Raw genomic sequence first — 22,916 nt, 5'->3', positions numbered from 1 at the left:
ACACGCTAACAGTGATATTAAGTTTAAGGAAACAAACACAGACAAGCTAACAGTGATATTAAGTTTAAGGAAACAAACACAGACAAGCTAACAGTGATATTAAGTTTAAGGAAACAAACACAGACCGCTGGTTAAAACATAAATCTACATCATCTGAGGCAGAACCTGCTCAGAAAGAAACAGCGGAGCCTGAAACACTAATGCAAACAGCTCCATGTGACGTCACCATTAACAACGTTAATCCTCAGACAGGTAACTGTGACGTTACTATACACTATGCTGCGGTGCTGCGCGTTTTATCAGCTGATGTTACAAAACGTCAATTTTAAGTCACTCAGATGTTTCTCATTCAACAGACCTGAAGAGAGAGAGAGACATTCAACAAAAACATGACGCTACTGAAGCTGAATATAACTACTTAACTGTATAATACTAGATAACTTGTAATTACTATAAAATATAGTTCAGAGAATAAGTTAACTATATAAAATACACTCACTGGCTTCCAATCTAATTTAATCCAATACAGCAGCTCTGCTATGAATTCTACATTTATGAAGTTTATACATTTTTTGACAAGAAGGTGAAAATTCAGCTTTATGTTCATTATTAAGAGATTGTGGTGTATTAGGGTGAATTATATTGAAAGGTGTTCCTAATATTTTGTCCACTCCATTAACATACATGAGGAGGTACACCACCACCACTTAGTATAACCTCAGTAATAAACAAAGTAGAATTATCACTTTTTTGACAATGTCAACAAAAACTGAAAATATGTAAACTTAAAAAAAGAAGCATAATTTATATCAGAGCTGTTTATTGGATTGAATTATATTGCACATGTGTTCCTAATGAAGTTGCAGGTGACTGTAGTTCAGAGAATAAAACTACTAAATAACTAATTACTATATAATATAGTTCCTTAAATTGAAGGAAAGTGCCAAAATACAATCTGCAGCAAGAATAGGACAAGGTGCAAACTATAGCCCCCCCCCCCCCCCCAACAAAGTAAAATCCCCCTATATGAAGCATTTAAGGGGGAATTCCCCCCTATTTTAAAAAATGAATTTCAGGCCCTGAAGTGTTATATAGAAATATTTCTTTATATTTGGCATTTTCACAGCACACATGTCAGACTTTGTCTATTCAAACATGTAGAGGTACACAGATACATCTAGTGTGCAGCTGTACATAACACACACACACACACACACACACACACACACACACACACACACACACACGTGACTTCCAGTAAAAAAGAGAGGAAGTTAAAGTTGAAAGTATTTTGTCATACTTCATTTCACAGTCAGCAGAGCAGGAGGAAGAAAACAACTCTGAGGCAGGTGAGTGTTAATATCAGGACTGTAAATAATGATTACTGTCATTATTGATCAATCTGATGATTATTTTTAAGTTGAATTGTTTAGTTGATTAAACTGTGTCAGAAAAATATAAAATCACACAGTTTGACGTCTTCAAAAGTAGTTTCCTGTTGTTCTTTTCCTGGTTTCTGCGTCCTCACAGTGATGTAACGTGACTCACTGCTGAGCTCTAAATAGAGAGAAGTCACAGTTAAGAAGCTCACACATGTTTATCTGAAGCTGTTTGTTGGATTTAAACCAGAGTCAAAGTTTATCTTTGTGATGACTAGAAAACACACATGGTTGTAGTTAAAGTCATGTAAACTAATAAGAAGCTACTAAGTTGAGAGTCAGGACTGAGTTTATTATACTGTGTGTATGTGTGTGTGTGTGTGTGTGTGTGTGTGTGTGTGTGTGTGTCTGCAGTGTTACTGGTTTACCTCTCAGACTCCAGAAGATGAAGAAAGAGGATGAAGAGGAGGACAGAGTATCCATCTGTGTGTCTATGAAGAGTGACTGGTCCAATGATCATCCTCCATACTTCAGTAATGAACCTGGACCCTCAGACACAAAGTAAGAGACTGTTTCTACTGTAAACTACAAACATCACTGACTAACAACACACACTCTCCTACAACCATCTCCATCAGTTATTAGTGAGAGTCTGAAAATCTTCTGCAGCAGTTTCAGTCATCTAAGTATAAAGTGTCAGCTGATGTGTTTATCAAAGCCGTGCAGCTCATGAAAATGTGTGTAAATGATGCAGTCAGACTACATGCATACATCACACTCTACAAACACACTGTGAGTTTACAGGAGATTCATTCAGTTTATACATGAAGTTCAAATCTCTTTACTCTCACATCTGTTTTCAGCTGTATACAAATACAAATAACTGAAATATAAACAAAATCAGCTGTTGTGATGAATTAAATAGTGTTAATATGACATATTACATCATATTATACATATACATATACAACATATTATATCTGCTCTTTACAAGAAGTAATGATGTATGTATAATATCTGTTGTTTCCAGACGTCAGAACCACAAACAGAGAGCAGAGTCTCTAATATCCAGCTGTCTGTCTTTGAGGAGTGACTGGTCCAATGATCATCCTCCAGTCTTCAGTAATGAACCTGGACCCTCAGACACAAAGTAAGAGACTGTTTCTACTGTAAACTGACCTGAAGATGATTCGGTTTTTTAATGTCATTTGATAACCTACATTATAATAGTAGTCTTTTTTTAATTCTGTTTTCTCAATTCAGTCACCTTCATTTTCTTTGTTGTTTGGGGTTTGACTGACTTATTTCTTCGTTCGTAGCTTTAATATATCCAGTTTGCAGTTGGAGATAAATGATTTAGAACATGCAGATGGAGATTTGTTGTGACTATTAAATCATGAATGTGTCATATGTTTCATGTTATATCTGCTCTTTACAAGAAATAATGAAATATGTAAAGCTATTGTTGTTTCCACAGACAGAGAGCAGAGTCTCTAATATCCAGCTGTCTGTCTGTGAAGAGTGACTGGTCCAATGATCATCCTCCAACCTTCAGTAATGAACCTGGACCCTCAGACACAAAGTAAGAGACTGTTTCTACTGTAAACTGACCTGAAGATGATTCAGTGAGATGGTTTCATGAAGGTTGTAGTGTAGATATGAAGGAAAGAAATAATGAAGTAGCTTCCATTCAGCTGTAATCTACAACAGATCTTCATGTTAACCAGAGACAGAGACAGGGCTGCTATTGCTGTTTGATTTTCCAGTCAATAAATGTAAAGTAGCAGCAGGTAACCCAGGGTGATATTTACTAAGATTTACTAACAAGTCAAACTGTGTCTGTCCTTATTTACTAAAGGACAGCAGCAGCAGGTACAATAGAAGAGAACTGAGTGTTTGGTTTCATGTAGTACAGACTGTGTCTTAACGTGTTCCTGTTCAAAAACACTAAACAGGGGTAGACAATAAGACAATACTGCGTTTTCAAGCGAGTCCGTCGTTATGAGGACGTTATTTTCTCCGTACTTACACAGCAATGCGTATGCATTATCACGTTATGTTCAAACCGTAGGGTACCTTTTCTCTAACTTACTTGTCTGCATATGAGGGCATTGATCTGCACAGCTCACAGTAGACCTCATTTTTTTTGGCATCGTACCCCAGCCAGTTCCAGCGGTCTCGCCACTGGGGCTGAAACTTTCTCTCCCTTTTCCTTTCGTACTCTCTTTCGTTTTCCCTCGACTCCTCAGACGACTTTCTCTTTATGGTTTTCTCTTTTTTCCCCGGTGTTTGGCCGGGTACTGGGGGTTTTAGAAACGTAATAGCTAGCTTAATAGGCACGAAATACACGGTATCAGCAGCTGCACTGAGCGGCCGCGCGCGTTCTGCGGGAGCGAGCGAGGTGTGTTTATGTCCCACGGAGAGCACAGTCTGGTTGCATTGACGGCTGTCTTTGATCGGGATCACGTAAAGTATTAGCGGTATAGTTACCGAGACGATTTAACAGAAATCATCGCAAAACATTGGAACCACGGGGAATTAATGTGAAGTTAGATTTTTTTTACTTGTTTTTCTTTTGTTTGTTTTTTTTAATCAAGGGCATTATTTTTACTGGCCCCATCGGGCCAGTGGTTGGAGCGTTCTGGTGGCCCTGACGGTTTTAAAAGTACGTCGGGCCACCGGGCCATTTATATTGTCGACCCCTGCTAAATACAGGAGGAGGTACTTTAAATTTATAGAAACATCCTAGTTTGCAGTTTCTTCTTATTTGCCTTTTGAACTCTTGTAATTTATGTATATAATAGCCTGAAGAACAAGAAAACAGTCTAAATACTGACAGTCTGGACTGTTTATGTGGGGAAAGAGCTGCATGCAGCTTGTGAGCTGTCGGTTGGCCTCCACTAACGTCATGTGTCATAAAGAATGTGTTCATGTCCACAGAGAGAGGAAGAGGAGGGCTGTTTCTGTGGAGGAGCAGCTGTCCTGCTGTTCTTTGTGTCAGGACGTCCTGAAGGATCCAGTCTCTACCAGCTGTGGACACTGGTTCTGCAGACAGTGCATCACCTCATACTGGGACCAGTCTGCTTCATCAGGAGACTCCTCCTGTCCCCAGTGTGCAGAAAGATCCAGAACCAGACCTGGACTGCAGACGGACAGTCAGACCAGCACTGTACAAAGTAAGACTGAAGATCTGTCTGCTGATGTCATCATCTCTGAAAACAGGACAGGAATCTACCTCCTCTATCCTGCTGAACATTAACAGTCAGACACATTTCTTTTTAATTCTACCTTTTTTCTTCTCTTTCAGCAGAAAGTGGTCAGCAGGAGGTTTTAGATAAACATCAGATCAGTCTGAGCACGACATATGAGCGTGTGACTCAAGGAACCGATGAAGCAGGAAGTGAAATCCCTATCAACGATATCTTCACTGAGGTCCACATCACAGAGGGACTGAGTGAAGACGTTAATACCCAACATGAGGTGTGGCAGCTTGAAACAGCTTCCAAGATGGAGACCCTCCATGACGCTCCAATCAAATGTCAGGACATCTTTAAAGTCTTACCTGACCAACAGAAATACATCAGATGCAAACAGAAAAAGATCAGAAGCGTTCTGACTAACGGTGTTGCTGGCGTTGGAAAAACCTTCACAGTGCAGAAGTTCACTCTGGACTGGGCAGTGGGCTCCGAAAACCAAGATATCAGTCTGCTGGTTCTGTTTCCGTTCAGAGAGCTGAACTCGATCAAAGATGAGCAGTACAGTCTGATCAAGCTGATCCATGTTTTCTATCCAACATTACAGAAGCTCACAGCAGAGAAGCTCGCTGTCTGTAAAGTTCTGTTCATCTTTGACGGCCTGGATGAAAGCAGACTTTCACTGGATTTCAACACCAAGGAAGTCGTGACTGATGTCACACAGAAGACATCAGTCAGTGTGCTGTTGACAAACCTCATCAAGGGAAACCTGCTTCCCTCGGCTCTCATCTGGATAACATCCCGACCTGCAGCAGCCAATCAGATCCCTCGTTCATGTGTTGACAGGGTAACAGAAGTACGAGGCTTTGCTGATGCCCAGAAGGAGGAGTACTTCAGGAAGAGATTCAGTGATAAAGAGCAGTCCAGCAAAATCATCTCACACATCAAGACATCCAGGAGCCTCCACATCATGTGTCGCATCCCAGTCTTCTGCTGGATCACTGCTTCAGTTCTGGACCACATGTTGACTTCAGACCAGAGACGAGAGCTGCCCAAGACCCTGACTGACCTGTACTCACACTTCCTGCTGGTTCAAACAAAGAGGAAGAAGAACAAGTATGATGGGGGACATGAGACGAGTCCAGAGGAGCTGACAGAGGCTGACAGAAAAGTTCTTCTGAAGCTGGGGAGGCTGGCGTTTGAACAGCTGCAGGAAGGAAACATCCTGTTCTACAAAGAAGACCTGGAGCAGTGTGGTCTTGATGTCACAGAGGCTGCAGTGTTATCAGGATTTTGTACACAGATCTTCAAAACAGAGAAACTCCAGAAGAAAACAGTCTACAGCTTTGTTCATCTGAGCGTTCAGGAGTTTCTGGCTGCAGTCTACATGTACCACTGTTACACCAGCAGGAACACAGAGGTACTGAAGGACTTCCTGGGAGAAGACTACAGTGACTCATCTCTGGATCACTTCCTGAAGGGAGCCATGGAGAAATCTCTCCAAAATAAAAATGGCCACCTGGACCTGTTTGTTCGCTTCCTTCATGGCCTCTCTCTGGAGTCCAACCAGAGTGTCTTAGGAGACCTGCTGGGTCAGACAGACAACAGTCCAGAAACCATCCAGAGAGTCATCAACAACCTGAAGGAGATGAACACTGGGGAGGTCTCTCCTGACAGAAGCATCAACATCTTCCACTGTCTGATGGAGATGAATGACGGCTCAGTACATCAGGAGATCCAAGAATTCCTGAAGTCAGAGAACAGATCAGAGAAGGAACTCTCTGTGATCCACTGCTCAGCTCTGGCCTACATGCTGCAGATGTCAGAGGAGGTTCTGGAGGAGTTGGACCTGGAGAAGTACAACACATCATGGGCGGGACGACGGAGACTGATCCCAGCTGTGAGGAACTGCAGAAAGGCTCGGTAAGTCCAGATGTGATTAACATTATAAATCAGTGTAGATTAGTAGTTTAGTTCTTCAAAAATAAATATACGTTGGGTCATATATTGAGAATGTTGGTTTTCTCTAAATTAATTAAAAGAGTACAATCTAGGCCTGCTCTATGTGAAAAGTGAATTGAGGTAAAGTTTGTTGTGATTTGTTGCTTTATAAATAACACAGAATTGTAAAAATGTGTATTATTATTAAAATAGTGCTCTACGTGTTTATAGCAGTAATAACATCGGTTATATTTAGTCACAGATGTTTTTAAGCTGTTTCAATTGTTGTGAGTGATTTTTTTTTTTTTTTGATTTTTCAGTTGGTTGTATTTTTAGCTGTTAAGTTAATGAACACAGGTCTTCTATTTATTTCTAGTAATTATTGGATTTTATAGTTTTTTCTTCTACTTTTCTTCCTTTGAGTGTTGGAGGCATCATTGAAACCTGGTGAAACAAGTTAAGGACTTCAGAGGTTGTGGTTGAGGTTTTATTACAGCAGCATTTTATCACAACATATATCAGTATTTTACAGTTATCAGTGAATGCACTAAAGTTATTATTTTGGTTAAGACACATATCTCATAACTACAATGCCAGTGGTTCATTTCCAGTAGTGGACCATGGCTGCATGTTATTTTCTGTCTCTCTCTTCTTGTTTCCTGTTTATCTCTCAGCTGTTGCTTTTCATTAAAGGAATTTATTGAACTTCAAACTGTTTCGTCATCAAATGGATGAAGTAAATATAAAGTGTCCTCTTTCATGTTAACATATGTTGTAATATATGTGTCATTACAGACTTCCTCGCTGTTATCTCACAAACACTCACTGTGAAGTTGTGGCCTCAGCTCTGAAGGCTAACCCCTCCCATCTGAGAGATCTGGACCTGAGCTACAACGTCCTGAATGATCCAATGATGAAGTTTCTGTGTGCTGGACTGGAGAGTCCAAACTGTAAACTGGAGACTCTGAGGTCAGTTCACTGACTGTAGATTTGCTAGATTTGTTTCTGTAGATTATATTAAAATCCTTCACTGAAGTTTCAGATGTTTGGTTCATACATCTTCTGGATTTGCTTTTAGCTCAAATCTGTAGTTTTAAAATGTTTCAGAATTTAAAATCCACAGTCTTGTTCTGTGTTAAAATGACTTCCACAGTTTAACTCTTGTGCCTCACTTAAAAAGTGTTCCTCAGAGTTCCTTAGGGACAACAATGTCAGCCTAAAAGGATTGCCATAAAAATATGCCATAAAAAGTTCATATTATTTTTCTCCTTTCAATTATTTATTTGAAAGTAGAGACAGGAAATTACAGGAGAGAGATGTGGGTGTGACATGCAGAAAGGTCCGCCGGCCGGGACTCGAACTGGGGTCCGCTGCGTAATGGCATGCACTCTTAACCACTCGACCACCTGCGCGACATTATAAATTAATATTATTTCCTACTTTCAATGGATTATTTTTTTAACCAACATCAGTCCTGATAATAAATATCAAATGTTAATTTTCAGGATTTTAACCCTTTAAATGCCAGTTTGTTTACATATAACACCAGTTTTTAAAAATGAAAAAAAACAAACAAAAAATGAATTATTTTCTAAATACTAAATGCAAAGTGAATTATTTTGGGGGGATTATCACAGTCAATGATTAGCAACAACATTGATTCATTCATTGATTGATTCATTATAACTACATTTAAACTAAATTGTATTTTGTATTGTTTTTCACCAGATGACATAATTTAACTGTATTTTACTTTTGGGGGAATTCTCCAGTCCTGCTCGTCCTGTTTTATGAAGCACAGCAGACCAATGAAATGTGGTTGCATCTAAAATGACCTGGATGTGTTGGTATAGATATCAGAGTGTGGTGTGTATGTGTGTACTGAAAAATAAATGTGTGTGTGTGTACGTGAATGTGTGTATGTGCAGATACAAATAGAGAATTTATATTAACTTGCAGGTCTCCATTTATAGCATTATGTCTAAATCTATCTCTCACTCACTCACTCACACACACACACACACACACACACACACACACACACACACTAACACAAGCTGACACACACACACACCTTCAAAGCTCAAAAACTTATACAGTAAATGTGTAGCACAATGTTATGTTATGTTATACAGTGTTATATATTATATTCTGTGTGCACATGCATGTGTCTGTATGTGGGTGAGAGAGAGAGAGAGAGATTTAGACATAATGTTATAAATGCAGACCTGTAAGACCATACAAATTCTCTATTTCACACACACACGTTATTTTTTCAGTACACACATACACACCACACTCTGACACCCATACCAACACATCCAGGTCATTTTGGATGCAACCACATTTTTCATTGGTCTGCTGTGCTTTGTGAAACAGGACGAGCAGCACTGGGGAACACTGCATTGTTTTCTCCCATAGAGCTAAATACAGATAAATGATGTTAAACTAAAACTAAAAAACTAAAATGTTGAAGCCCTGGCTCTAAAATGATAGTCCAGAACACAGGAATGTATGAAAGAGTCATTTTTTAGCAGGAGGGTCAAAAAATGTAATTATAATGGGTTTCAATTAGGGATGCACCGATCCAATATTGATATCGGATATCAGCCCTGATATAGGCAGTAAGAAAGCCGGTGAATCAGATCAATAACATGTTATTTTCTGATTGTTTCACAGCAGTTACGTTCAACAGCACAAATAAACTTCCCCACACACCTCCACTCAACCCTGCAGCTCAGCCTCAAACCTCTGAGGTGGAGCTGCTGTTTAAAAGCACAGCAGCAGCTTTATGCTGCTTTGGTTGGTTCAGTGTGAAAAAGCAAAGTCTTAATGAGAGATCTTCTTTATGGCTATGATGATGATCTCTGTATTTAAGAGCTGTATGTTTCACCTCGGGTAGAGCTGAGTCCTCAGTGTGTGCTGCTCACACAGAGACAGTGAACCAAGTTAAAACTGGAGGTGACAACTACACTCTTTATGTTACTGTAAGTGCAATAAAAGCTACCAGAGGCGATGATTTAGAAGGGTTTATTATTTTAATAATAATAGACTTATTATTTTAATAACAAATAACAATTTAGCACATTTATATTGATGTGTTAATTTGTTACATTTTGTTTACAAAGTTAGGAAATAAAGTTTAAATCAAGCCTCCTGCCTTCAGTCTTTTCCACATGGCGAGTTATACAGTTTATTGATTCAACAATGGTATCGGATCGGATCAGGTATTGGCCGATACGTAAAGACCAGGTATCGGGACTGAAACAGTCGGATCGGTGCATCCCTAGTTTCTATGGGGACATTTTTGTCCCTAAGGCTCCCAGAGGAACAATTTGGTTTATACAGTGTATTATAGACCTATTATAAGTGATTGCTTGAAATTAAAAATATAAAAAATTAAAAGAATATTCTTGAAGAATTTGATGCCATAAGCATGAATACAGCCCAAATGATCAAGAAAATAAAAAATGAAAAGCCAAAAATGTCCTTAGTGAGGCATTGATTATAAATGAGTTTTAATCTACATCATTTGTTCTTCATTCAGATTGTGTGGCTGCAGTTTGATAAAGACCAGCTGTACTTCTCTGGCCTCAGCTCTGAAGTGCAACCCCTCCCATCTGAGAGAGCTGGATCTGAGTAACAACAAGCTCCAGGATTCAGACATTAAACTGCTGTCTGATCTTAAGGAGAGTCCAGACTTTAGACTGGAGACTCTGATGTAAGTTCACTGACTGTCTGTTACTATTGTTGATCTTAATGTTTAACAACTGAACCTAGTTTATGTACATACATAACTTACATCCACAAAGTTAGTTTTCCTTTTTCCATATTTAGTTTTTGTACTGTAGGGTTTAGTCTGTAGTTAGAAACAGTGTGCGAACTATGTCATGTCGTGGGGGGCTCACATTTTTCGGAGGGTGGGCTGAAACATTACTGACATCACATATATGACATCAATTAACCCTCACATACTGTTCAGGGTCAAATGTTTATGTTTGGGAGCTGTAAAAACATCATGTACACATTTATTTCAGCCAGACTTTTCCTAATGTGACCCACAATATATAAAAATGGAAAAGAAAAATGTGTGCAGCTGATTTTTATATATGCAAATGTAAAAGTTTGTGTTTAACAAATTCAAAAATCAACAGTCAAACAAGTTGTATTCATAATATTCTATGAAATGTTCTCCTGGACCACAAAACATTGAGTTTTTCCATAAGATTAATAAGAAGGATTAATCAAACATGTATTAATGACTGATGGGGAATTTATGAATGTGTATTGTTGTAGAGACTAGTTATGAGTCAGAATATGAACAGTATGTAAGGGTTAATAACATAAAACCAAACATCACTGTATGATAAACTACAGCCAAGCAGGGCACAGTATACTCTGCAGAGTGATGTACTATATTCTACAGTTTATCAGCATAGACACAGAGAGGTGGAGCTGTTGAGCTGTTACCTCCATCTCCAGCTTCTTCTGTCGGCTTGTCCTGCGTTTGTTTTGTTTTTTGGCATCACTGCATGCTGACTACCACATAACAGAGAAATGAATAATGTTGATTCGGTGCACAGACTGAGTGACCAAGAAAGTTTAGTTTTTTCTGATCTTTCAGTTAAACTGTGTGAAGTTTATGATACAGCACCGCCACGCTTCTATGATGATGGAAGAATATCATGCAGCCAGTATCTTTATTAAAGTGAATTAGTGATGAATAACCCTCTAGCATGAATCATACACCCATAACGGACTAATGTTATACACATGATAACAAAAATGCTGAAATATAGAAATTTGTATCAAAAATAGCATAGTGTCAGTATTTTACAGACCCCCAAAAATGTCACAAATCATGTTTTCAGAGGAGCTCATGTCTTATTAAGGAGAGATGAGCTCCACCTGACTCCCCTGTAGCTCACACCCTGGTTATAAAAGATGACTGATTCATAAAGAAACTGTAGAACATGTTCACTGTTAGTTGTTAAAGTAAATGAATGTTTATAATTTTTGGTAAAGAGTCACATCTGTATACAGAAGATCCTCTCAACTAATATCTGTCTGAAACTGATCAAGTTTACTTGATGAAGGAGAAATATTTCTTTATTATATTCTTTAATGTGTTTTAATGAATAATGTCTGATCATTGATATTGATCCTTCAGAACACACACACACTCACACACACACACACCCACACCCTCACACACACACACACCCACCCGCACGCACCTACACACACACACACACACACACCCACACACACACCCAACCACAGACACAGACACAGACACACACACACACACACACCCACACCCACACACACGCACACGCACACACTCACACACACACCCCCACACACGCACACACCCGCACACACGCACACACACACACACACACACACACACACACACACACACACACACACACTCACACACACACCCACACCCACACCCACACCCACGCACACACCCACGCACACGCGCACACACACACACACATGCACTATACAAACCCTATAGCATGTGTTTTCATAGTTATTACTATTTTTTACACTGGGTACAAACTTTGATCAGAGATAACTGGGATTCATGTCAGATAATCACATTTAAAACCTGAACACATCTGATAGGATTATAAATGGATTTTAATCTCCATAATATATTTATTGTAATTATTTAGATTGGAGGACTGCAGTTCATCAGAGACCAGCTGTGCTTCTCTGATCTCAGCTCTGAAATCTAACCCCTCCCATCAGAGACATCTGGATCTGAGTCGCAACAAGCTGCAGGATTCAGACGTGGAGCAGCTGTGTGATCTTCTGAAGAGTCCACACTGTAGACTGATGTATCTGATGTAAGTTCACTGACTGTCTGTTACTATTGTTGATCTTAATGTTTAACAACTGAACTAATTTATGAACAAACATAACTTACATCCATGAAGTTAATGTTTTTCTATATTTTCAGCATTTTACTGAACAGTTTAGTCTGTAGTTATAAAAGATGACTGATTCTTAAAGAAACTGTAGAAAATGTTCACTGTTAGTTGTTAAAGTAAATGAATGTTTATAATTTTTGGTAAAGAGTCACATCTGTATACAGAAGATCCTCTCAACTAATATCTGTTTGAAACTGCACTGTCCCTGCATCCTGCACCTGTCTCTGACTCACTCTCATGCACCTAAATGTCAGGAGAGGTGGAGGAGTGATCATTACTTAGTGAGCAGTATCTATTCTTTCATGTTTATAATCAGAACAAATGATACTGAACATAAATACTGAATGTAAATACAACTGACTGTAAAATATCAGTCTGTGAAACTGGAGATTTACCCAAAGTCCTCAGCAGCAGGCCAAAGATTACTCCTCAAAAAGTAGAATAATTGTCAATTTTATGAGCCAGTTTATAAATGAGGCAGCCAGGCTTTTATTAGTCAGCTCCTGTCCATAAGAGACTCAGGTGTAGTTAGCTGAAATTAACTGATTACTACCAGTAATAACTCACTTCACTCTTATTTGGAAAAACAACTTGATATCCATGTTGTCTGGGGAAGCAAACATCAAGCCAAGAGACTGTCAACCAAAAACAGACCAGCCCTCTCTACAGTGTGTGTGTGTGTGTGTGTGTGTGTGTGTGTGTGTGTGTGTGTGTGTGTGTGTGTGTGTGTGTGTGTGTGTGTGTGTGTGTGTGTGTGTGTGTGTGTGTGTGTGTGTGTTGGTATCAGTGAAAACATGGAGCTGAGTTTCATTGATTTGGGTTTTCTCTCAATAAACAAGCGGAACGGATTCACTAATGAAGCACTGACACAGCGCTCTGAAAACAGAGCTGAGTGGATAGACTGATGTACTGATTATAGACATGGTAGAAGTGTGTGTGTGTTGGGGGGGGGGTCCAAACTAATGATCTTGAAAAGATAGTTCAGTATTATTTTTGACAGTGAGAAATAGCAGCGTGGCGTGAGTGTGTGTGAAAACGGTCATTTGTGTGACTCTGCTCTGGTTGTGCATTACTTCTCAAACATACTGCGTGAGCCACAGCAGCTAACACGGCTAACAGACTTAGCAAGCTAGCGCAGCTTCACTCAAAGAAAGAAAAGACAGATATGACAATAAAATAGTGACTCACTGATAGTCACAAAACGTGACAGGACAACTCAAATAACCTGCACTTTAACTTCAGTAAAGGCAGTTTCATAATTTAATATTTGAGGAAATTACAGAGCTGTTTTTAGTATCTCAGATCGTCAGCAGCGGGAAAAGAGACGAGCTGACGTTTTACTGTCATTATATTTACCACCACCGGCCACAGGAGGGCGCTCAGTCACAACTAATGAAAGGAGCCTTGCAGAGATAAACATAAAATATGAACCTGTTTCACAAGAAAATAAGAATAAAACTACTAAATAAAATAAATACTAAATAAATACAGAAATAAATGCTGACAGACTTCTTTAATCTCTAATAACCCTGTTACACACACACACACACACACACACAAACACACACACACCCACACACACACACACACACACACACACACACACACACACACACACACACACACAGACTCATTGAGGACATAGTAATGTTGAACTACACATTTAAAACCTGAACACATCTGATTGGATTATAAATTGATTTTTAATCTACATCATTTAATCTTTATTCAGATTGAGTGGCTGCAGTTTGTCAGAGACCAGCTGTGCTTCTCTGATCTCAGCTCTGAAATCTAACCCCTCCCATCTGATACGTCTGGATCTGAGTAACAACAAGCTGCAGGATTCAGACGTGGAGCAGCTGTGTGATCTTCTGAAGAGTCCACACTGTAGACTGGAGTATCTGAGGTCAGTTCACTGACTATCTGTTACTATTGTTGATCTTAATGTTTAACAACTGAACTAATTTATGCACAAACATAACTTACATCCATGAAGTTAATGTTTTTCTATATTTTCAGTATTTTACTGAACAGTTTAGTCTGTAGTTATAAAAGATGACTGATTCATAAAGAAACTGTAGAAAGTGTTCACTGTTAGTTGTTAAAGTAAATGAATGTTTATAATTTTTGGTAAAGAGTCACATCTGTATACAGAAGATCCTCTCAACTAATATCTGTCTGAAACTGATCAAGTTTACTTGATGAAGGAGAAATATTTCTTTATTATATTCTTTAATGTGTTTTAATGAATAATGTCTGATCATTGATATTGATCCTTCAGAACACACACACACACACACACACACACACACACACACACACACACACACACACACACACACACGTTTGGATGATGTCTGTAGAAGGCTGACATTATGATGATCCACATTAACACAATGATAAAGTCACTCTGCTGTAGTGATGGAGTTACGGCTCTAGTGAGTGAGCCACATCATTTGGCTCAATTATAATTCAGCCCAAATTCAACATTTTCACCTCTGATTGGTCTGTGTGCACGTATATCACATAAATGATTCAGTGTAATTATGCTAGATTTAATCATTTCCACATTACCATTATATTACATTATGTTTAGTATAAAATGTATTAAAATATGAATGTAAAACACCAGATACTATTACAAATGTATTCACAATTTATTTATATTAAATGTTGTAAATTAGATTTTAAAAACTATCCATAACAAATACTATTCCAAACAAATCACATTCAAAATGTAAAATATAACAAAGAAACATGAATTACAATGTGCAAAACAGCATCAAACTGTTTTAACAGTGAAACAGTGTGAGGTTGTCTTTAGAGTAGATTGACTTTAAGAAAGACACTAAGGGCCTGATTTACTAAGATCCAAATAAAGGCTACTACATTGTGTGTGCAGAGCAACAGTTTGGTTAAAGTGTGTTTTGCAGGTGATCTACTAAGAATAACTGCACAAATGACAACAGGTGCAGACAGCAGTATTTAAATGAGGGTTTTGTGTCTTAATGGAGAGTTTGGACGAGCAGAAAGCTGCAAGAACAAAATGAAATGTGATCAGGTTCTAGTGGAAGAGGTTAACTAATATATTGAGTTACAGCAAAACTAATATTACCAGAAACAAACATTTTATAGGAGAGTATTAGTGACAAAGTCAATGCTGTTAGTAAAACCCAAAATATTCCACTCCACAAATATTAACACGGGTGGAAAAAGTCTGTTCTCTGTGTATTATATCATTGTGCCTCCGTCTCCTCGTCTCCATAGTAACAGCAGGTTAATATCTGCCCTTCAAACTTATTATTTATAGACACAGTTACCGTCAGCAACATTACCGTCAGGTTTGGTAAATCACAATGCGTGTGCTAAATAACATGTTAGCATTTTCTCCTCCCTGTATTTTGCACACTGGGGTTAAAACTCCTCATATTACATTCATTACGGTAAACTACTAAATGGACAGCGCGTATTATCTTTTTACACATTTTAAAGACACGAGCCTCAGTGCACCGAGTTAGTAGATTATTGCATTGCTCTTCTTTCTGGTCTTCCTAAAAAGAATATTGCACCATTACAACTACTCCAGACCTCAGCTGCACGTGTGCTGATGAAGAGCAGAAAGAGAGCTCACATTACAGCCATTTTAAAGTCTCTGCACTGGTTACCTGTGTGCTTCAGGATCCATTTTAAGATTCTTTTATTAGTTTTTAAAGCTCTTAATGGTCTTAGTCCTTCTTATCTATCAGATTAGCTTTTAACTTATGAGCCATCCAGAACTCTCAGGTCTTCAGATAGAGGTCTTTTATTCATTAAATTAGAAGTAAAACACATGAAGCAGCTTTTTATTATTGCTCCACGTCTGTGGAACGGCCTTCCTGAAGACCTGAGAGCAGCTGCCAGTGTGGACATTTTTAAAAGCAAACTTAAGACTTTTAGCCTGGCTTTGGATGACATTTTATTTATAGGTTTTATTATATTCTATCCTTTTATTTATCTATTTGAATCGTTTAGTCTTTTAGTTTATTTAGCCTATTTATTGTATAATTTCAGTTGTTATATTATTATGTACTCGTATTAATGCTAACTTTTTAATTCTGGTTGGAATTTATTTTTATGAAGTCATGTTCTTTTAATTATTATTATTATTATTATTATTATAAATTAACTATATTTTATTTATTTATTTAATTATTTATGTTTAGCTCCTTTTATTTATGTGGTTTTATCCAGTCTCTGGTGTGTGTGTGTGTGTGTGTGTGTGTGTGTGTGTGTGTGTGTGTGTGTGTGTGTGTGTGTGTGTATGTGATATTGTGTCATTTCAAAGTGAGGTGCGTCTTATACACCAGTGAGTCCTACAGCAGTAAAATCCAGAGAGAGGTTGGATCTGGATATGATCATAGATATGTAAAGGGCCGTCTACACTAAGAATGATAACTATAACTATAACAATAACTATAAAGATAATGATGTGAGCGTCCACACTATGAACTATAACATCCTATAAACAGGTGTGTGGAGCGCATTTCATACACAACGGCAATTCAATGTGCTTTACATAAAACAGAAACTTAAAACATACAATTAACCCCCCCCCCCCCATAATAAAAACAAAGTACAGAAAAATAGAAAGACATAAATAAAATGATTGCAGCATAAAATAATAAATTAGCTTTAAAATCATTAAAAGGACATAGAGTGCAAATGAAAGATTAAAATGTAAAGTGTTTTAAAAGAGCTCAATCATAAGCTCAGGAGAAGAGAAATGTTTTTAACCTGGATTTAAAAGTGTTCACAGTTCTGCTGGTAGTTTGTTCCAGTTGTGTAAAAGCTGCTTCATCATGTTTAGTTTGAACTCTGGGCTCAACTATCTGACCTGAGTCAGTAGATCTCAGAGCTCTGGGCTCAACTATCTGACCTGAGTCAGTAGATCTCAGAGCTCTGGGCTCAACTATCTGACCTGAGTCAGTAGATCTCAGAGCTCTGGGCTCGACTATCTGACCTGAGTCAGTAGATCTCAGAGCTCTACTGGGTTTACACAAATAGAAATGTAGAGTTTTATAAACGTCCTCCGACGACTCCAGAGCATCATCAGATTGCAGCCGTGCCTCGTTTTCAAACTGTTTCATTTGCCAAAAATGAGCAGAGGAGGGAAGGAACCAAGTATTTGTTCTTGGTTATTGTACTTTAGTAGAGTTTTCAGGTATCTGTACTTTACTGGACTATTTATGTTTCTGACTACTTTTTACTTTAACTCCCTACATTTGAACACTATCTATCTGGACTTTCTACTCCTTACATGTCAAAACAGGCTCGTTACTTGTTTCAACCTCAGTGACTTTATAAAAAGAACACATGACGTGCAAATAAACAATTTATTTTTATTTTGGTGTGTGTGGCGTACAAAGTCTGTATGCATATTTATATTCATATTTAACATTTATATTTAATATTTATATTCATATTAATATTTATATTTAAAATGTATATTTATATTTAATATTTATATTTCTTTATTATATTCTTTAATGTGTTTTATAATGTCTGATCCTTCAGAACATACACACACACACACACACACACACACACACACACACACACACACACACACAGACTCATTGAGGACATAGTAATGTTGAACTACACATTTAAAATCTGAACACATCTGATTGGATTATAAATTGATTTTTAATCTACATCATTTATTCTTTATTCAGATTGTTTGACTGCAGTTTGTCAGAGACCAGCTGTGCTTCTCTGATCTCAACTCTGAAATCTAACCCCTCCCATCTGAGAGATCTGGATCTGGGTCTCAACAAGCTGCAGGATTCAGACGTGGAGCAGCTGTGTGATCTTCTGAAGAGTCCACACTGTAGACTGGAGAGACTGATGTAAGTTCACTGACTGTCTGTTACTATTGTTGATCTTAATGTGACTCTTGTCGTGTATTGAGATTCACAGCCAGCTAAACTCTCCCTTGCATCATATCCTCCAAGGAACAGGCCGGTGTTGTAGTTGATCAGGATTTAATACCAGAAAGTGTGAAACTGAAACGGACATATAAAAACACAGAAAAGCATTCATTAATAAACAATACAGAATAACTTATCACATGGACAAGTTATCTTATCATGGCTAGAACCACCAATCTAATATTTGTAGATCTACATGTAAGTATTCACAGGTAAGTATGATTCAAATGATGTAAATACTGAATGTGACAGAACTAATCAGGTAAGTAATGAGGTCAGTAACACATGAACAGTATACGTTCTAACTATTATATATAACATGTTCACTTATTTATATTTCCTCTCAAAGGGCTAGAAACAAATATAACTAACTTCATAACTTAATAAGACTGAGCACACTACCATACTCTTATTGTGACATAGGTAAAAAAAAAGCAACTTCCTGTTACATCACTTCCTGTAGCTTACTTTTTTTAAAGGAAGGATTACAGTCAGTCATTCATATTACAAGGCTGCTACCGCCATCTATTGGTGGAAAGTAGTATAACTAAGCAAACAAACTGAAATCAGGTGAGTGTTCTCCTATTTACACAAGCATTAAAATAATAATCAGAAAAATAATGGTGGGGGGGGGGGGGGGCAAGTTAATAACAGAAACTAATATAAACACAATTCTGGAAACCATCTTAACTCATGAAATGTCCAGTGTGCCACATGATTCATAAAGAAACTGTAGAAAGTGTTCACTGTTAGTTGTTAAAGTAAATGAATGTTTATAACTTTTGGTAAAGAGTCACATCTGTATACAGAAGATCCTCTCAACTAATATCTGTCTGAAACTGATCAAGTTTACTTGATGAAGGAGAAATATTTCTTTATTATATTCTTTAATGTGTTTTAATGAATAATGTCTGATCATTGATATTGATCCTTCAGAACACATACACACACACACCCACACACACACACACACACACACACACACACACACACACACACACACACACACGCACACACACACACACACACACACACACACACACACACACACATATACACACACACACACACACACACACACACACACACACACACACACACACAGACTCATTGAGGACATAGTAATGTTGAACTACACATTTAAAACCTGAACACATCTGATTGGATTATAAATTGATTTTTAATCTACATCATTTATTCTTTATTCAGATTGAGTGGCTGCAGTTTGTCAGAGACCAGCTGTGCTTCTCTGATCTCAACTCTGAAATCTAACCCCTCCCATCTGAGACATCTGTATCTGAGCTACAACAAGCTGCAGGATTCAGACGTGGAGCAGCTGTGTGATCTTCTGAAGAGTCCACACTGTAGACTGGAGGATCTGAGGTCAGTTCACTGACTGTCTGTTACTATTGTTGATCTTAATGTTTAACAACTGAACTAATTTATGAACATACATAACTTACATACATGAAGTTAATGTTTTTCTATATTTTCAGTAATTTACTGAACAGTTTAGTCTGTAGTTATAAAAGATGACTGATTCTTAAAGAAACTGTAGAAAATGTTCACTGTTAGTGGAAACAGAGTTATTATAATGTGCACAAAACTCTTATAAGTTTAAAGTAGTGTAGATGCTAGCTGCTATATTAACCTCCTTGAGTCATGACTGTCCTGTAAACTGTGATGTGAATAGTTTCAGTCTGTGGACTCGCTGCAGTTTACGGGACTGTGGTGACTCAGGATGATCAGCTGACTCTGGCTGTCTCGTAGGAGATCTACAGATCACATCTACAAGAGGAACACACTGAAAAAAGACTCCACACACTGATCTGAGCTCTCAGTTTGTGTTTTTTAACAAGATATTATCTCTGACTGCTAGATGTGAAACTGTGGAAGTGGACTGAACAGTGATCAGATTCTACTGTATTCAGAGTGTCTCTACCTGCAGGGGAGCTAACGGCAGCCAGCAGCTGTCTGCAGTATCAGACTGATGTCAACACAAATACAAACAGTGCACATTAACTAATGAGCAGACTTTGTGTAGTGAAGCTAATAATAAAATGAGCAGCCTGGGTGCTAGTTCAGTGTTTAGTCTCTAGGTTCACCCCGCTGTGTTGGCCAGAACACTTAAGGCCACGTTTCCAGAGTATGGATGAATAAAGGGCTGAGAGAAGTAGATGTGATGTTTACTTCCTTTACTTCTCCTTTAGCAGCAACACATACAGAGACACATGCAGTAACAGCTGGATGCTATTGTTGTGTAGTTTCCTATAAAGAAATGATAACAAACATATAAACTGAATGAAGGATAACACATACATATATTACCCATATGCTGTAATATGCATAATAATACCAGACTAATATACATTTGATCATTATCTTCAACCGTTACAGGTTAAGAACAAATATCACTAAACATAAATATATTACATATAATACATTAATAAAGTACAAAACACACAGTACCTTGTTCCCATTCAAGCTAGGTGCTTAATCATCCAAGATGTCTCACTAACTTATCACAAAAATAACTTATAAACACTCTTTCATCCACACCGTTAATTAAACACTTTTTATGTCAAGGTACCGACTCAGACGACAGTTACATCTACTTCCTGTTTGGCTGAGAAAGGCTTCAAAATAAAGGATCCAAAACATTAAAAAAAATCACTGTCGAAATAAAAGCTTACAGGAAGTGGATGTCTAAGGGAACTAAAGGAAAATAAAGTTTTGTATGAAATGATTATGAACAGACCACTATAAGAGTCATTTACACTGACAGCTTATCAGACAGAGAACAGAACAATACTTAACAATCTAACATGTAACTTTGGGGCCTTTTCTACACTTTCAGTTTCTGCTGTCTGTGCTCAAAGTGAAAAAGTTGAAACAGCAGCTACTGACAGTCCATGTGTTGCTTTATGGGATAGCATTCATGTTTCTTTTTAAATGTGCATAATGATGAAGCCCTTGCAAGTGATCAGTGGTGGGTAGAATACTGAAAATCAATACTCAAGTAAAAGTACTCCCATTAAAAATGACACAAGTAAAGTAAAAAAGTACCTGGTTAATAAATTACAACTTTTAATTTTAATATTTTTACGCTGTGTGGGCCAGTGCAAAACAGCACTTATTGATAAAATGTATTTTTTAATGAATGGCGTAGAGCAGGTAGGCTAATCAAACAAATAAAGATAGCCTTTACAACTGAGATATAAACAATCTCACACTCTCTCTCCATCTCTTCCTCACCTACCTTTCTCCTTTTCCATTTCCTTATCTGTCCCAGAACAGTCAAATTTAATGACCTTAATGTTGAATTTGGCATTACATTAGGTTAACTGCTTAATGTACCTCAATTTAAAAGCCCAGCAGACTACTAGCTACAAGATAAGTTAATATCATCATCATAACATCTAAGATTAAGGTTACACATGAAAAGTCTCATTATGATAAAAAGAGAGGTGGGGCTTATTTTTCTTCCAGGCAGCTGGTACTATAGTAATTACGGTAGCATAAAGGCGATGCCTAAGGAGTGCTTTTAGACTACCGTAATTACTGCAGTAACAGTGCAACAGAATTTAAAAGGCGGTTAGCTTGACCACAGTCTACACTCAGTCCCCACATTTAGAGCAGACTAGTTGTAATGAAGCTATAAATGGCAAATGTAGAAAAGTGAAAAGTAGATTATTAAAGAGTAGAAGTTCAGTTTAAAAAAGGGAAAATAAAAAGTTCTCGTTCCTTTAAAAAAAACTGCTTTTTATTGCATCACTTGTAACTCGTTGAAGTAGCAGCATGATGTCATTGATATTAATGAGAGCTCTTTTTCACTGTTTGTATTTGACAGTTTTTAACCTGCATCCTGTTCATGGAGTTTCCATTTTCTAAACTTGTACTTTCTAAACTTCTTCAGCTCTGAACAGATTATGAAACATTGAAACAACATGAAACACTGAATGATTTCAAGCATCAACTTTGTCTTTTAAAGTGACCTCTTTTATTCTTTATTCAGATTGAGGCGCTGCAGTTTGTCAGAGACCAGCTGTGCTTCTCTGGCTGCAGCTCTGAAGTCCAACCCCTCCCATCTGAGAGATCTGGATCTGAGTGACAACAACCTGAAGGCTTCAGACGTGAAGCTGCTGTCTGATCTTCAGAAGAGTCCACGCTGCAGACTGGAGTTTCTGAGGTCAGTAGAGAGTTGGAGTCAGTCTGTGCTGGTTTCAGCAGTTTAGTATTAAACACAGTCAGTATGAAAGCAAAGATCCAGTATTTCCTGGTGAAGCTCCAACCTTCTCAGTGCTGCTTTCCTCAGTGAAGCTGTGAGAGGAGAATGGTGACAGGCTTCAGGATTGGACAGAAAGACAGAGAGAGAGAGAACAGTCAGCCAATCAGATGAGCCAGAAGCTTGTTGTGATCATGTGTTTGAGTTGATGTGAAGACGACTGTTGTTGTTGTGTTGATGTCTGCAGGAAATAAAGCTGGATT

General features: G+C 37.9%; 1 protein-coding gene across 1 annotated transcript in view; it reads left to right on the top strand.

The window, feature by feature from the left end:
- LOC128378611 (NACHT, LRR and PYD domains-containing protein 3-like) overlaps nt 1–22,916 on the top strand; it is a 123,469-nt gene that overhangs the window by 852 nt on the left and 99,701 nt on the right. The window contains exons 2-11 of the mRNA XM_053338180.1: nt 1,313–1,349; nt 1,794–1,940; nt 2,410–2,529; nt 2,857–2,961; nt 4,320–4,555; nt 4,687–6,496; nt 7,310–7,483; nt 10,062–10,235; nt 12,202–12,375; nt 14,192–14,365. Coding sequence (XP_053194155.1) covers nt 1,825–1,940; nt 2,410–2,529; nt 2,857–2,961; nt 4,320–4,555; nt 4,687–6,496; nt 7,310–7,483; nt 10,062–10,235; nt 12,202–12,375; nt 14,192–14,365 — 3,083 coding nt within the window. The 5' untranslated portion in view covers nt 1,313–1,349; nt 1,794–1,824. The remainder of the gene's footprint in view (nt 1–1,312; nt 1,350–1,793; nt 1,941–2,409; nt 2,530–2,856; nt 2,962–4,319; nt 4,556–4,686; nt 6,497–7,309; nt 7,484–10,061; nt 10,236–12,201; nt 12,376–14,191; nt 14,366–22,916) is intronic.

The sequence above is a fragment of the Scomber japonicus genome, chromosome 18, assembly GCF_027409825.1.
Source record: "Scomber japonicus isolate fScoJap1 chromosome 18, fScoJap1.pri, whole genome shotgun sequence".
In the NCBI taxonomy this organism is placed as follows: Eukaryota; Metazoa; Chordata; class Actinopteri; order Scombriformes; family Scombridae; genus Scomber; species Scomber japonicus.
Note: the sequence above shows the minus strand (reverse complement) of the source record. Positions and strands in the feature narration are given on the sequence as shown.